Genomic DNA, 16,332 nt, shown 5'->3' on the forward strand with positions numbered 1-16,332 from the left:
ATCATCTTTTATGAAACAATTAGAACCTCACATATGTTGCTTAGTCACTGCTGAATCTCCTGATCTCAGTCCATCTGGAAAAAAATGAGTAGGTGTTGGAGTTAACATTATTTTTTAAGGCAAATAAATCCTGATGCTATTGCACTATCAAAGTTTTTTCAAAATAAACCACATATTTCACATTTCTCAAAGAACCGATAACTTACTGTTACCCAAAGTAAAATATATTGTTTGTTACAATTTTAAAAGCATTTGGTTCCAGAATTGTTCAGAGCAAATTCTACTTACAATAAAGACCAACTGGGATTCGTCGTTTCTTTGGGATCTTGTACTTTTTGATTACTTGGTTGATGAACACAAGACTTAACCAGCTGGTGCCAAGCTGCATTTGATTTATATTCTTTCTACAGTTCAGTTTTTCACATTTCCCCCCTCAGTTACTTGATGCTTTTGTTTTGATATTATTTTGCAAAACGCTATATACATATAAAAATACCAATATTGAATTACTCTGTTTATAGTTTGCTCACATGAGCCTTCATCTATTTTAGAAACTCTCTGACATAGTAGTGCCAGGGATGCATGAAACTGACATCGTTGTTTCCTAAAAAACATCAGAGCAAATGCATTGTTGCCAGCGTGCTTCATTTCTCCTGCCGACCAATTCACATTACAAATACAGTTTTTTGAAGGAAATTTCTATGTTGGTTACAATGGGAGAAACAATATTCTTATTATTCCTGAGAGTCTCTAAAGCCTGCAGACTAATTTTGCTTAGCTGCTTAGGCAGTAGTTACATGGAGACATGCCTCAAACTATTAACAATAAACACAGTAAAACCAAAATGCTTAAAGACTAAGGTCAGGCTATAGTAATATTGTATTTTTTTAGCAGTTTTAATTAGCATCCTAGTTCAACAAAACAGAATTGTCATGCTAAATATCCAAACTTTGGATATATTAAGGTGATGTGTTAAAATGGCAAATTTGTGAAATTTGAATTCTCAGAAGCTGTTTTAACTTAAGCTTAATTCTTTGCATTGCTCCAAACTCTGTTCTGTCAGTGTGATGACTTGAACAAAGGTAGATAGTCTGCCTTTTGGACAGTTGTTACAAGGTATAAATGTTGCATCGTTGTTTGCAGAAATGTATTAAAATAGGAATATTTTGTTTTTAAAAGATGGCAAGTTCTGTGGAAAAAACTCTGTTGGCTCCATTTGGTATTATTCTAAACAATGATAACTTGCCATTTTAAAGTATTAGAAACTGATGATTGTACATTCGCATGTCAAGAGGCACTGGAGATGCCTACAGATGCATACATGTACATAGAAATGTCTGAAGGGCATATACTAATAACACTAATTTTTCCTTTCATTGTGATGCTTAAGTACTGCTTGTAACATCAGTGTTATAAACTCTCAAACAATGAAACCTATAATTTTTTATTTCATATTTGTACTGTGTTATCCCTTGTTTAGAATTCAGCAACATTTCCCAAATTTCTTAAAGATTTTCTTATACAATGGTCACAAGTGCTTTTGGCTAGGATTCTGACCTGCATGAAGTAGAGTCAAGCTGCATCAACCAGCAAGGGGGAAAATTGTGTTTAACAACTTGTAGGCTTTTCTTCAGAAAAGGGGTTAAGGGTTATTGTTTTCCAGAAAAGAAGCAATCATTCTACTACAAGTGCATTGTGCACGTTGCAACCAAATTGTATTGAAGTTTCAGGTTAAGAGCTTCTTTTCTTCTCATAAGTAGACTGAGAACTGAGGAGTTACTGATCATCTCAAAACAGCCAGCTGCGTGATTACTAAGCACCTTGTTTTCTTTCCAGACTAAAACAAATGGAACATACTGCACTAAACAGGAAACACAGTTGAACAGTGACCCTTTTGAAGATTTGTCATTTCAGCTGCTTGTGTCGAAGATGCAGACATCTGTTCGAACATCACACCTTCCAACTTTAAACCAAAAGGAGTTGATACAGTTGCCTTCAGCAACACAAAGAAATGCTGATGCTTTGAATACCATAAATTGCATGCCAGCAATGCCTCCTATTCCGGCCTTTAACACGTCCCAGGAACATAAGCGCAGCTCTCCAAATCCATTTACTACTGGACTGAACTGCACAAATCCATTCACCGAAAGAACTCCTAGTGCTGGAAACCCATTTAGAACAGAAACACAAGAGTCCGAAATAACTTCACGTTTACTAGAAGGACGTGCCACTTGCAATCCTTTCCCTTCTCTAAGTACCCCCAGCTGTAATACAAGCAAGCCTGTATTTTCTGTTGATGCACCTGAAAACACTTTTTGCTTGCGAAGTAAATCTCTCATGGTAAAAAATGTACAGCGGAAAGCGTGGGTAACGTTTGATGATGATGAGGAGAATTTCAATGCAAAGCTAAAGCCATCTAAAAGTGTTACAGATTTTAAGCAAATCAGTTCCAGGAAGTCAGCTGGATCTCCAGATTTGCTGTGCACTGAACAAAATACTTTTCTTGGTTCAGACTTTAACTTTGATAATGACTGGAATAAAAGTTCTACTGATTGCTTCTACACAATGCCAGCAAGAAGACCACCTGCACCTCCTGTACCATCAAGAACAACCAGCAACAGATCCCCCGCAGATCCTTTCACTTCTTTGGCACCTAAGGTGTCACCAACGCAAGATTTTACAGAAAGATAGATGTTCAAAAAGATGAGAGGTTGCATTTGTTGCTACATATATCCAGTAGAATAATTGGGCATTTGAGATTATTCTGTGTGCAATAATTAACTGTCAAATGCACTGAAACTTAACTTTACTCGTAAACAGCCACTATTGTTGGTGTATAAATTTTGCATATGTATATATGGTAGAGCACAAAAAATGGTCTGAAATTTATTAAAATCCCAATATGATAGTATTTGAATAGGCAGAGATAAGCAGGATGAGCTACTAATCTCATTAAAATACACCAGTCTTGGAAATAGTTTTTGCTTAGGGAGCTCTCTCATTTCCATTCCCCTTTGTGGAATTTCAAAAATAGAGGCTCCCTGCTGGTAGCCTCCCCACTCCCTTTTTAGTGTTTTGTTAATTGATATTTATAAGTATTTACCAAAGAACTGCCAAAGTTTATTGAGATTTGAATGTTGACAAGTATTGTTTAGAAGTTGTTTGATTTCTAACAGAGGCTATGGTTATTTGTAAGGCTTATATTTGAATTTGAGGCACAACAAAAATAGTTTAATTTCAAAATACAAGCAAAACTGTGCACATTAATATATTCAATATTTGACTTTTTCTGTGTCAGTACATTTCAGCTATTAAATACTATTGTGACATATATTCACTAGCATTACTTCAGCATAATTGTTTCATATAATCCATTTATTCATTATTATTTTAAAGATACTTTTTTTCCCACAGATTGGAAACAAATGATACAGTAAGCTTTCCCTCAACCTTCGGAAAAAAATTCCCCTTGGGTTTTGTGATACAAAGCAGGCTTTACCAGTTGCAGACATGATACGGGAGCTGGCTTGTCCCACTCTTTTGCACATTAGAAGGGCTTTCCTGTCCTGCAGAAAGACCCGAGTGAGGGAATCAGCCACCCTGTTGCAACATCAGTGAAGGAGAAAGTCATCTCCTGTGACTGGGCTTGTCTGCTCAGTATCCTCCCCCTCTGCTGGACTTACTCCTGTGTTTTTAAAGTCTTACTTTCGAAGGAAACCAGAGAAGAGTAATTTTCAGAGCTGAACAATATCATTCTGTCACTTCTGCAGTTAAAACTGAATGAGTGTCTCCTCCTCGCCCAGAGACAGGGACCGTCCTCTGTGTGGTCCTGCTTTGAGGCTGATGAAGGCTGAGTCACAGTTCCACATATTATGCTATAAACATGCAATTCTTTCTGCTTTTATGATTTTCTAAAGCTCACAGGAGATTACATAGAACAGGATCTTTTGTTACTTTGAGGCAATTTAGCTGATTTCCGTAGCTCCACCTAGGTATGCTATAAAACCCTGCAGTTCTCCTTACAATTGGCAGCGTCTTAGGGCAGGACCGGTATATGCAGCTGCGAACCTTCATCCAAAGCTGAATGTGTCGCAATGTTGTCACCTCTCAGGGGACTGCAAACACATGCCTACACACATTGGCTTCCTTCTGAACAAACTGTTCTGGTTCTGCAAAACCAGGGACTGAAACACAACAGATTAGCATTATATTTATAGTAGCAAAATACACGATGACAGTACTTGTAAAAAATTCTCAAATGCTATTGAAGCATTATTTATGAAATAATCCACTCTTCCTTTAAACAGTATATGGTTAACCATGAGCTGCAGTTGGATAGAGAAGTGATGATAGTGAGTTTAATATTGTGCTTTTTTTCTGTTTGGGTCATTAAACAGTACTCGTACATTTTAAACAGCAGTGGTACTATACTCTTTGTGCTTCAGTATGTGAATTACCTTGTTTTAAACTGTTGCTATAAACATCTGTGTGATTGGTGTTTTGGTATATTCTTACATTAGCAAAACAATTTTTGGGGTAACTTTTTGCTAGTGGGAGTTCCGTGATAAATATGTTCTTTGTTGAATATTTAATTACAGTGATTAAAAACTACTGTCTAAAATGTACCTGGTATATAGCACCTCTACACTTCACAGGATTACAGAAATTGATGGCAAAGTATGGCAAAGATCACAAGAAATGCTCAAAAAATATAGTGTGTGTATATATATATATCTATATATAGCTAACCACTGTGACCGTGTATTAACGAAAATAATTACTAGCAAGAGTTCTGAAAATACTAAGAATTAAAATTAGAGACGCTCAACACGTTCTCATGAATGGTGTGTTCCCTGTGGCAAATTGCTCTGTTCAGCGTGACGATGTTCTGGCTTGTGGCACACGAACTCTGCCCGCCTGCGCGACCTCTCCGGGGCTGCCCCATTGAAACCCTGTCTGCCCTGGGGAAGGCGGCGGTGTATTCATGAAATAAACATACCTGCCCTCAAGAAATTTTAGCTTTTTTTTTTCCTCTTTCTTTGTGCCTCAGGTGCCCTCTTTACCACAGCGCTCCAGGGCTGGCAGTTATGGCTAGGAGGGGTGGAGCGGGCCCTTTAAGAGGCAGCGGGAGGGCCGGAAGCGGAAGGGCGGAGGGCCGGCGCCGGGTGGAGTGACGCTTGCTCGCCGCTCCGGTGGGCGCTGGGGGGGTGCGAGGGGCGGGCAGTGGCAGCGGGGCGGGCTCACAGCGCCGGGCGCGGCCTTTCCCCCCTCCACTGCCTTCCCACCGCTGGTATCCAGGGACGCGGAGCGGTTGCTGTGGAGGAAGGGGAGACGGGCGGCGGCTGTAACGGCACTAACGGCCTCCCGCTCTCCCCCTCTCCCCTCACAGGCCCCGACATGGTGCGGCTGCACGTGAAGCGCGCAGACGAGAGCCAGTTCCTGCTGGAGGCGGCCGGCAGCACCCGCCTGGCCGAGCTGGCGCCCCTCGTCGCCCGCATCTACAATGGGAGGCTGAAGGTGCAGCGCCTCTGCTCAGGTACCGGCCCGCCGGGCCCGTGCCCCCGGCAGCCGGCGGGCGCTGGCTTCTACCCCCGTGCTGGAGTGGGCTCGCTGCCTGGCCGGGCCGGGCCGGGCCGCACTTCGGGCGGGTGCGGAGCGCTGAGGCGGGGGGGACAGGCCGCATTCATTGCTCCATCTCCTGAGTAGTTTGTGCCCCGCTGCTCACAGGCTGGGAGCTGAGGGGCGGCACTCGGAGGTTACTTGGCTGCGGCCTCGCAGGACTTCTGCGCTGGCAGAGTTTAAGAAATACCTCTCAAATCCCAGCCTTGCTTCAGGGAAGCCATCGCCCCCTAAATTTAACAGAACTGCACATCCCCACCAAAACTGTCAAATCATGTGTGAATTCCCATTTTCTGGTATTTTAGTAATACTTATTTTTTCATAGTACTTATATTTTTTGGAGGCCATTTGGAGTTCTGACCTTCCTACTGTACATGGCTGAAAATTTGGCCATTGCACCCCTGAATGGATCTGGAGTGCAGGTCTGATGGGGAGCAGCTGAGGGAACTGGGGCTGTTTAGCCTGGAGAAAAGGAGGCTGAGGGGAGACCTTGCCATTCTCTACAACTACCTGAAAAGAGGTTGTAGCATGAAGGGTGTTGGTCTTTTTTCCCAAGTAGTAAGTGATAGGATGAGAGGAAGTGGCCACAAGTCATGCCAGAGGAGGTTTATTTTGGATATTAGGAAAATTTTCTTCATGGTTGGAATAGACTGCCCAGGGAAGTGGTGGAGTCACCATCCCTGCGGGGGTTTCAAAAATGGAGAGATGAGGATCTTAGGTACATGGTATAGAGGTGGATTTGGCAGTGTTGGGTTGACAGTTGGACTCAGTGATCTTAAAGGTCTTTTCCAACCAAAACGATTCTGTGATCCTGTTCTGTGAAGTGCAGCATGTTCTGTCCCACAGCGGTTGCGTAAATCCTTTGTGACCAGAGGTATACTGAATATGCAAACAGAATTCTTGTGTTTCGTAGTGCATGCATGATGCAAGGCGTCCACTTGCCATGTGGTGGAGAATCACTGGATGTGTCTAAATTGATTCTTTAGTTCAATTCAGGAGTTGGCTTTGAAAAACATTTATTGTTTTTCTCTGCTGACCACGCTTTGCATTGTGGCTAAGTCTGGGAACACATGAGCTGGGATTCCCTTCAGATGAGTCTGACCTGAAGGGTGCAGCCCATCCTACACTTGGTGAGCTCCAGCTGCAAATACATGTGTAGTGTATGAGGCCATTTTGAGAGTAATTTGAAATAAAAAACATTCCAACCCCCAGATACTGTGGTTACCATATTTTCAGCACTCTTATTTTGTAAAGATCTGTTGCCATTTCTCCACAGTAATTGCTAATTTAGTCTTAGCCTTTATGTTTTCATATGTGTACCTATATTCCTGGCCAGGGAAACAGAATTACCATGTCTTGGGACTTGGGGTACTTCTGGTGCGTCTGTTGTGAGATGGATCTGCTTTAATTAATACGGTGATGGGAAAGAGGCTGGAGGGCCTTCAAGAAAAGGATGCTGTGAAATGGGCTGACAGCTGGATAAGTTGTTCTGGGGGAAAGTAGTGAGTGTAGCTTGCAGGCCATGGATCAGCTAGAGAAAAGGATTAGGAAAATGCATCCATGTACTTTCTGTTTTCCCTGCATCAGACTGTGCATTGTTAACTAGCATTTACACCTCTCTGTTGTCTCAGCTAGAATTCGCCTGTACTGTTGTTTCTTGGTTAGAAATAAATTATTATAGAGACTTTTGTTCATTTTTAATTTTGTACTGGGTGTGAATCTGACCCCTTGGATTGGATGTCATATTGACAAAGTTATAGCAAGTCCAGTTACATATTTTCTGAACAGCAAAGAAATCCATTACTGTATAACAGTAAAATGTTTACATTTTGAAAGAAGTTGCTTTCCCAAAAGTACTTTGAAAAAGGAATATGCAGTCAGCTAAAGCTAAGGAAATATAAAAAAGAAATAGTTAATGGCCAGCAAGTATTATCTAGGCTTTCATACCTATACTGTATAATTTGTTACTTTGTTTCATATGTGTGCGAAATGTATGAATCGTAATATAATTACAGTGCATATATCTGTATACTTGCATTTATACACATTGTTATTTATTCCATATACATAACTCTAAAAACTGAAGACGAGGAGTAGGATCTTGCCTGCATGTATGCAATGTGAAAGGCCTTTGTAAACAGTATATTTTCAATAACACATTTTTAATCTTGTTCTCTAACCGCTGTAAAGAGATGGAGGATCTGGCAGAGCATGGTGTTTACTTGCCTTATAATATGCAAGGACTGACAGATGAACAAATTGAAGAACTGAAATTAAAGGATGAATGGGCAGACAAGTGTGTACCAAGCGGTGGAAGCGTCTTCAAGAAGGATGAAATTGGGCGAAGAAATGGACACGGTAATCAAACATAAATGTTTGTTTCTTTCCCTGCAGACCCAGATAATCTACAATATAATGAGGAACATGAAACCGTAATTCTGGACCTTTCATTTTTACCTCACTGCCCTGGAAGAAATAAAAAATGGGTAGATGCTAAGTATAATTTGATTTTAAGCCAGCATGCCAGCTGGCTCATGTTTATTTGCTAATTATAAAAATCATCCTATAAATAAACTGTATTAAAGGCAGTTATAAATTTGTTTAGTAGCTATTTCAAGAGCCTGTTTTCACAATAGCTAAGCTGTCAGTTACATACATAACTCTTCCATCTTGGATTAGGACCTGGTGTAATTTAAATTAAAAGCCTACATAGTCATATATCACTTCAGCACATACGCTGTTTAGCTTTACAACTGTAAAGCTGTACAACTGTAGTACTTGGAAGTAAACTCCAAAGATAAGTAAACAATTATCAGAAGCAAGTTTGACTGTTTCACTTTAATTTATTCTCCCTGTTTGTAAATGTATACTTGAATACTGTTTTTCTCCAGAGGCTCCAAGATGCATAATGGGTTGTTTTTCTAATATTCCTCCATTTTTCTCATTCACTGGGACTCAGACTCACTGAACTCATTCCTGTCACTTTTTCTTTTTGCAACTGCTGCCAAGTGGTTTTGCCTCAGCATTTGATATGTGTATCGAGCACCACTTTAGAGTCAAGAACCTGGGGACTGATTGCACAGAAGGGACCACTATTATCTACTTGATGTCTGTCCCTCTGCTCTGAACACCGCACAGATACCACAACAGCTCTCATTTGGTCCGCAGCCCTTCAGACGTTGATTGCGGGACAGCTCAGTTAAGCAGGAATCTTTGAATTAGTCTTAACCTGTAATACACAAACCGCTTACTCGAAGTGTCTTATTTTAGGGAAAATAATTCTTCCAACACAACGTGTTGCCCTAGCAAATTTAAGCCTTTGATGAACTTGATTAAGAGCTTATGTTATTGGCAAATGTTTTCCCTCCTGTGTTCTCAGAAACAGCTGAGTGTCCCGTGTGTAGGCAAGCAGACAAAGCCTGTCTTGTTTCGCATGGTTGTTAGCAATGTCAGGTCTTACAGCAGAAGTTTGCAAGCAACAGTAACATAAGGACAGTATCACTAGTATTGTACTTGGGCATTTATTTGTCAGTGGGAGGACAGCTTTGTAATATTAACAAAGTTGTAATATTGAACAGTGTATAAATGTGGGCCAAACTAAATACTATCAAATGATGCGCTTAAGTGTTCAGCTGTGAATGAGTATGATTTAATTGAATTTTTGTGTTGAGGAGAGGCTTTTTATAACAATTAAAATGGATAACTTTAATATGAAATGCACATTGTATTTAAAAAACTGCATATAATGTTAGTTTGAGATTTTAATTAGGAAAAAAGTCAGAAAACTCCAAGCTGTTGTCCCTGGTTACAGCACATTTGCCAGTAAAGCCCACAATAGTCCTAAGTATGCCATGGAAAAGTCCTGGTTTTGATTGTGGGGACTATGAGGTTATGGTGGTTGTTTTCTATTCAGTACCTTTGTCCCAAGTGAAGTTCCAAATACCAGTCAGGTGTCTTTGTGGAAAAGTCAGTTTGACTCTCCCAGAAGAGATATTGTTGGGTTTTTTGTTCATAAGTTAGTCAGAAATGTGGCAATGAACTATCAAACTGGTAAAAAGGCTGCAACTTAATAATGTCTCTCTTGCTTTGTGATTTAATAGTGTTTCATTTGCTTACTGTAGAGAATAAGCTGGTCATATTGTTTGCTTGGTTTCTTTATAGTAAGTGTAGTGTCTTAACTGTCTGTTATTTTTAGCTCCAAATGAAAAAATGCAGCAAGTTATTAAGAAGACAATAGAGGAAGCCAAGGCATTAATCTCTAAGGTGAGTTTCCTGAAGTAACATATGGTACGTGGGACTTTCTTAATAGGTTCTGTGTAGTTGGGCAACTTAAGAAAAGAATAGACTTTTTCAGGGCGAGGGCTGACCGTTTTTGACTAGTATCACAAAGTGATGTGAATAGTCTAATAAAAACTGACATTTCTGTTAATGATTTTCTTAATGGCTTTTGGCAAGCTGGTTCAACAAGTTAAGGAATCAGATATTAAACTCCAAGTGAATGCTGGCAGCCAAGACCACACTGAATGATTAAATCACATTTAATTTTACCCACACGCTCTTAATTTGCTATTGATACATTCTTTAGGCAAATGCTTGTCGTGTTTCTGGTGAAAAATTAACTACATTCTGCGATGTTCCTGAAATAAAATACCTTTTGCTCGTTAAGATAGTCTTTTGAGTTTTATGTATAATTAATTGAAGAATGTGTTCTAATCTCTTAGATTTTACAAGCAGTTGGGCTCACACTCAGTCCCAGTGAGTTTGTATGTTTAAAGATAAGCGTGAAGATATGCCCTGATGGGGCCATGGTCTCAGTTATTCAACTTCACCCAATCTGTAGGTGCTCTGTGTTGTGTCTCAGCTTTCATATGACTCTGAAACACAAATTAAATAATATTTATTATCAGATTTCTTCTTTGTAAACATGCACAAGTGATTTTCTTCTCCCTTCCCTCACAGGTCTGGTAATTGGTATGTGTAGAACCTTAAAAAGCTTTAAACCAGTTATGCAAGTATATAATGTTACTGAATTTTTAGTGTGGCCTGTGCACTTAAATTGGCCTTCTTGACTGTTCTGTTGCTCATAACAGTGTCATATCAGTTATTTAGAGTGAGCAGCTCAGTGTTTCCAAGGGCCTCCTGCAGGCAAGTGTAGAGCCACCCTGTTGCCTGTCAGTGCTTCCAGTGCACTGAGTTGCAGCAAACCTTTCCTGAATTGAGGCAGGATTTCAGCCAATGTCGAAAGTCCTAGCAAAATCTACACAAAATGAGAGATGTTTCAGATTAAAGCTTCTGGACTATAAAGATTTTCTCCAGATGGACTTTTTTTTTTTTTTTCTGTTGGATTGCATCCCATCAGCTCTGTTTCTAAACAGGGAGGAAATTAATAATGTGTAGTTTTACTTCCTGAGTCAAAAATATCTGCAGATCTGGTCTCCACTTCGCAGATCTTCCTGGGTGAAACTTCCAGTTATATATCAAAAACAATCAAAAGTTGCAAAAATGCCACAGTGCATGCTCACTCCTCAAATTACTGCCATTCACTGGTGAATGAAGTTAAGGTCAGTTAGGGAAGTTGTTTGTTAGGTTCATCACTTTACAATCATGAGAATGAAGACATACGCCTGTGTATTTACTGAAAAAAAAGTTTAAAAGTTGATAATCTGAGACTGAGAAACCAATAGTACTTGTCAGTTAACTACTTTAAGAATGTCCACAAGGAGGCAACGTTCTCTTGCTCTCTTTTTTTATAAACCTAGTTACTTAAAATATTGGAACTGTTAAATCCGTAAGCATAAACTTTTATTTCTTCTCTTCCAGATGCATCTTGTTTTTCCTCTATCCATTGCAGTAGGGTTTGGAATGACCTCAAGTATCTGATCTTACAGATCTCTGCATAAGGCATGCAATATGCCAAGCTTTACTCTTCTGCTCAGATGTGCTCTGTTTTTTCCATCAAGTTTTAGGCCCCTTCTTTAGCCTTCACTTGGATTCTGCTGGTTTGAATCTTGTTCACAAATCACAAGTACTTGGAAGAAAAGACTTCTCGTCTAGTTTCTGTGATCAGATGCATACTTGTTTGAATGCCTGTATCCCACAGACATTTGTTACTAAATGTGTCCTACACAATTTAGTTGAAGATCTCTTTTTTTTCTTCCCCCTGCCCCAACCAGTGAAACCAACTAGAAGGGGCAGAAGTTTAGGGGTGTATTCAGAAGTCAATATTCAAATAAGAAAATTTGCACTCCTAATAAGTTTGTGCAGCCAGTTAGCTTTGCTCAAATATCTCACTGTTGCACCTTTGAACTGACTACAAAGCAAAGTCTTTTTACATATATTTTTTTTTAACTACCCATGATCCCTGCCTGTATTTCAGAAACAAGTTCAGGCCAATGTGTGTGTTACGATGGAGATGGTGAAAGATGCATTAGACCAGCTCCGAGGGGCTGTGATGATTGTATATCCCATGGGATTGCCTCCACATGATCCAGTTAGGCTGGAGCTTGAAGATAAAGAAGACTTGTCAGGAACTCATGTATGCAGTAACGTATTTGGATTATATGTAGTACCTGGGATAAACTTGTGCTGTTCTTTGTTTTATCAATGATGTGTAGTACCTGGGATAAACTTGTGCTGTTCTTTGTTTTATCAATGATGGCTGTTTTCATTTGCATGGCAGATTTTGTTTGGTATTTTTATCTGATAATTTATGTAAAAGCACACCAACAGCTTATCTAGAAATAAGATTAATGAAGTTTGTTTGAAATGTCACATACAAAGTTCAGGTAAGTCTGGGACTCATTTTAAATAGCTTGTCATTTCTTTCTAATGCCAGTATTGAGAATTTGTTGCCCAAAGTGTTTATGTTAGATCAAGATTGAATGGAATATGAAGAAAAATGCCATTGATTAGTATGAGGAGAAAGATGTGGCAGAGGTATAGTGTAAAATTACACTGGCTTTTCTGTTAGGAATTCCAGAAAAAAAAATCCTGGAAAACTTTGCTGGTTTTGAAAAAAAGCAAAAACCAACATCCTCCAACACTTGAGCTTGTTTGTTTATTTGTCACAGGCTGGACTTGAAGTTATAAAAGAATCAGAAGCACAATTATGGTGGGCAGGAAAGGAGTTGAAAGAAACAAAGTTGCTGTCTGACTATGTAGGCAAAAATGAGAAAACAACCATAATTGTCAAGATACAGAAAGTAAGTATTACTTGAAAATTTCTTCACACTATTAATCTTTGGCTAATTCTGTGTGGAAGAGAATTGTCAGTAGATGTATAAAATCGAATAGATGAGTTCCAGCTTGAGTGTCTTAGAACAGTACATCTATTTTAAGGTTTTAGTTATTTTATTCTAAGTTTTTCTTCTCTTTTTCATTTGCCTATCAGTTAAATACTGTAGTTGCTATTACTTGCTTCATAGCACTTTCTAAAGTACAGCAAACAGGTATTTAAAAGTAGGTGAAATACAAACTGAAAAGTCTAAAAAAACCTCAGCTGGTTCTCAGTGCAGAACACTGAACAGAGCCAATCATTCAGTCTGCTCAGTTTTAATAATTGTACTTGTAAATGTTTTTGTGTCCCTATTCTGGCCTTTAAAACGCAGTTTTAGTGTTCAGCACATATGTGATGTGGATACCTCTCATCCCATTTTCATTCTGTTCATTGTCTGAAAGAAAGTGTCTGTAACTCAAGAATTTCCTGCCTGTGATGTCCTGAGTTTCTTGACAGCAGGTCCTCAAACTCTCTCAGTTGCCTTGGAAATGTGGATGTCTCCTCTTTGAGAGGCCACAGGTTGTGGAAGGGCCTGAGCTCATGTGGTCGTGAAGTGTTCAGTGAGAATTTGCTAAGTGCTAGAAGGAAGAACAAGCTGCTGGGCCTGCACCACCCAGTTGCGCTGTTGGCTCCAGCTCACCTAAAGCTCTCAGCTGAAATTTTTTTAAAGAAATTAGACTTCCCAGTCATCAGATGTGCTGAAGCAGATGAGGCCGTCTATATTAATTGTGAACACAGGTCTGAGTCATCCACTGAAGTAATGCGCTAAAGTGAGGCAAAGATCTGCTGCTCCCTCAGTTTGTAGACCTGATGCTTCAGCAAAACCCAGTCATTCAGTGTGTACCATTGTCTGACACAATGGTCATGTTCTTGCAATATCAGAATTAGCACCAAGTTCCTGGGGCTGTTCGTTAGTTTTTGGACAAGGTGATTTTGTGCTGTGCAGTTGTGTTCATCTCTGAGAATGCCATGCTCAAGGGAAGAATATTTGATGTTTCAAGTGACTTTCAGAGCTTTGTCAGAAGATGCTCACCCGTGTTTTGTGTGTGTGTGTGTATGTATATACATATACTTATAAAATACCACATTCAAATGGTGCTTTTGTGATTATCAAATGTCTCAGAGTACTTAACCATTGCTCAGAATTATTCTGGAGCTGCATTTTGCTTCTGTGTAAGTCAGAGCTTCTCTGCCACAGAAAGCATTAATGTTTATGGCAGATGTTGTTATCTGCAGGTGTCCGCAATAGAATTAGTCAAAGATAAGTCAAGTGATGTATGTGTTTGTCATTTAGAAGACTAGAATTGTTTTCTCTTTCCTATTATGGTGACTGAAAAATTGTGTGACAATTTAACAGCCATTGAAGCATAGGCTCCCAGGAAAGTTGTCTTGCTGTTTAGTTAGTTGATGGACCTCTTCAGAGAATGCAAAGTAGTATGGTCATTTTCTATCTGACAAGGAATGCCTGCATTCTTGGCTTGGGGAGTTAATTTAAACCACCTCAGACCCTTTTTGTTTCAGAGAGGGTTCACCATTTCTATTCAAACTGTTGTATTTGCTATTGTTGACAACAGCTGTCATCAGGTGCTTTCTGCTGTGTGCATCATTTCTTCCATGAGACAGTTGCCTAGAAAAAAAATACATTTGTAGTAACAAATAAAATAAAAGTGTTTTGTAACTGCCTTCTTTCTATGCTTTACTAAGTCATATGGCATTTTGAGTCTGCATTAGCAGGGAAGCCAGAGGTGGATGGGCCCATCCTGAGACATCTAGAATAGATGTAAAGCAGAGAGATTTATTATGTCTTTTACAGCAGAAGTTTAAGTAAAATATACTCAATCTTGTTTGTAGCTTCCATTGATGTCCACAAATTTGACAGCTTGATTCAGATGCTGAGATGAAAAAATAATTCTTACTTGAATGCAGCAGAAGTTTCTCAACATTTATTTTCCTGTCCTGTGGGACCTTATTAAATTTGAGAAACCCTATTGTCTGAAAGAAAGATTTTTCTATCTCTGCATAGCAGCTTCTCTTTCATATCGCAAACGCCATCATAAATAAAATTTATTATTTCCCTTTCAGAAAGGACAAGGAGCTCCAGGGCGTGAACCTCTGATTAGTCATGAAGAGCAAAAACAGATGATGATGTATTACTACAAAAAGCAGGAGGAACTTAAGGTAACAGTGTCTTTTTACTGTGTGTGAGCTGTGCAGTTGTAGCCACTAACCACAGGTTACGTTTATTGCTGTCACCTTAACGTCTCACTTCTGTTGACAGAAACTAGAAGAGGATGATGACGACTCATTTCTAAATGCTGAGTGGGCAGACAACCACGCTTTGAAAAGGCAATTTCACGGTGTAAAAGACATCAAATGGGGGCCGAGATGAAGCTCTGCAAACACCTTTTTGCCTCTTTAAGCTGTTTGGTTGATCGACTTGTTTGCAACCAGGAGTTGTGTTGTGTGCGGTAGATTCTGCTGACAAAAGCTGAAATTGTCACTTCTGTAGCAGATGCCTGTTTCAGCCTTAGGTTTTCAGTAAATGTTTACATCACTATGTAACTGTGTCAGCACTTGTCTCTGCAACGAATAGGATCAATCCTGTTTAAGTTCATTTTCTTATTAGAAATTTGTAGTTTGAATATTGAAATATGAAGCTATTTAATAGATAATATATCTAGTAAATATGCACTAGAATGTTTGGTATTGTTTTGAGTGGTCTTTATACTTTCTTCCTGATTCTTGCATTTCTTTTAGATGATATGGTCTGTAAAAGGTAATTTATATTTTGATAAGAAAACAGTTTTCCCAGGCTAATCCAGTGAAAGTTGGTGATTTTTCTGTGTTTGTTTGCATTTCAACATAGCTAGTTCCAAACTATCATTTCAAAATGAGTTGACCTCTTAGCAATTGTTTAAAGGAGATATTTTTATATAAACACAAGTAACATTAAAATCCTTGTGGAATGCTTCATTTTCATTCTTTTGGTTTACTTTTCACTGACATTGGAAGCCAACCTAATGATCTGATTCAGTTTAACAAGCTGTTAGCCATGATGCTTTTATAGAAAGATTGGCAGAAATCTGTTTACAAAACTCAGCAGCATTTGCAAGTAGATTGGATACAATAAAACCAAGTTTAATAGGGCGAGATCTCTAACATGGAAGTACTTCTAAGATTATTACTTGAATTGAAGTGTGTATTTTCTAACAAATCAGCATTTTTAAATGATAAATCATTAAATTTATTGAAGAGTGTTTCCACTAGATGCTTGATGTTTAGGATCCTGTTACCATTTCTAAAACATATAATCAGTCAGTTCTGGGTTCAAGACTAACAAAGGTAATGCCAGCAGGCCTGAAGCAAACATTGTGTCTGTTTTTCAAGGGAGGATTCTGATTTGGGATGCTGCATAACTGATGGATAATTAAATTTCT

The 16,332-nt window shown here is 39.1% G+C and overlaps 2 protein-coding genes across 8 annotated transcripts in view; both read left to right on the forward strand.

The window, feature by feature from the left end:
- Window positions 1–4,894, forward strand: part of SYNJ1 (synaptojanin 1) — a 64,696-nt gene extending 59,802 nt beyond the window's left edge. For all 6 annotated transcript variants that reach the window (XM_080340746.1, XM_080340748.1, XM_080340749.1 and 3 more), the window contains one exon: window positions 1,837–4,894. In XM_080340746.1, coding sequence (XP_080196872.1) covers window positions 1,837–2,691 — 855 coding nt within the window. In that variant the 3' untranslated portion in view covers window positions 2,692–4,894. The remainder of the gene's footprint in view (window positions 1–1,836) is intronic.
- A 238-nt stretch (window positions 4,895–5,132) lies between these two features.
- LOC308040481 (cilia- and flagella-associated protein 298-like) lies at window positions 5,133–16,058 on the forward strand. 2 transcript variants are annotated; one of them, XM_080344515.1, is made up of 8 exons: window positions 5,133–5,192; window positions 5,390–5,536; window positions 7,810–7,977; window positions 9,815–9,882; window positions 11,996–12,154; window positions 12,690–12,821; window positions 14,978–15,073; window positions 15,174–16,058. In XM_080344515.1, exons 2-8 carry the CDS (start codon window positions 5,398–5,400, stop codon window positions 15,282–15,284), a joined length of 873 nt encoding a protein of 290 aa, XP_080200641.1. In that variant the 5' UTR covers window positions 5,133–5,192; window positions 5,390–5,397; the 3' UTR covers window positions 15,285–16,058. The 2 variants fall into 2 exon arrangements, with proteins under 2 accessions (XP_080200641.1, XP_080200642.1); XM_080344516.1 differs by lacking the exon at window positions 5,133–5,192 and adding an exon at window positions 5,216–5,290.
- Window positions 16,059–16,332: the final 274 nt, after the last annotated feature.

This window comes from Nesoenas mayeri, assembly GCF_963082525.1.
Source record: "Nesoenas mayeri genome assembly, chromosome: 1".
Classification (NCBI taxonomy): domain Eukaryota; kingdom Metazoa; phylum Chordata; class Aves; order Columbiformes; family Columbidae; genus Nesoenas; species Nesoenas mayeri.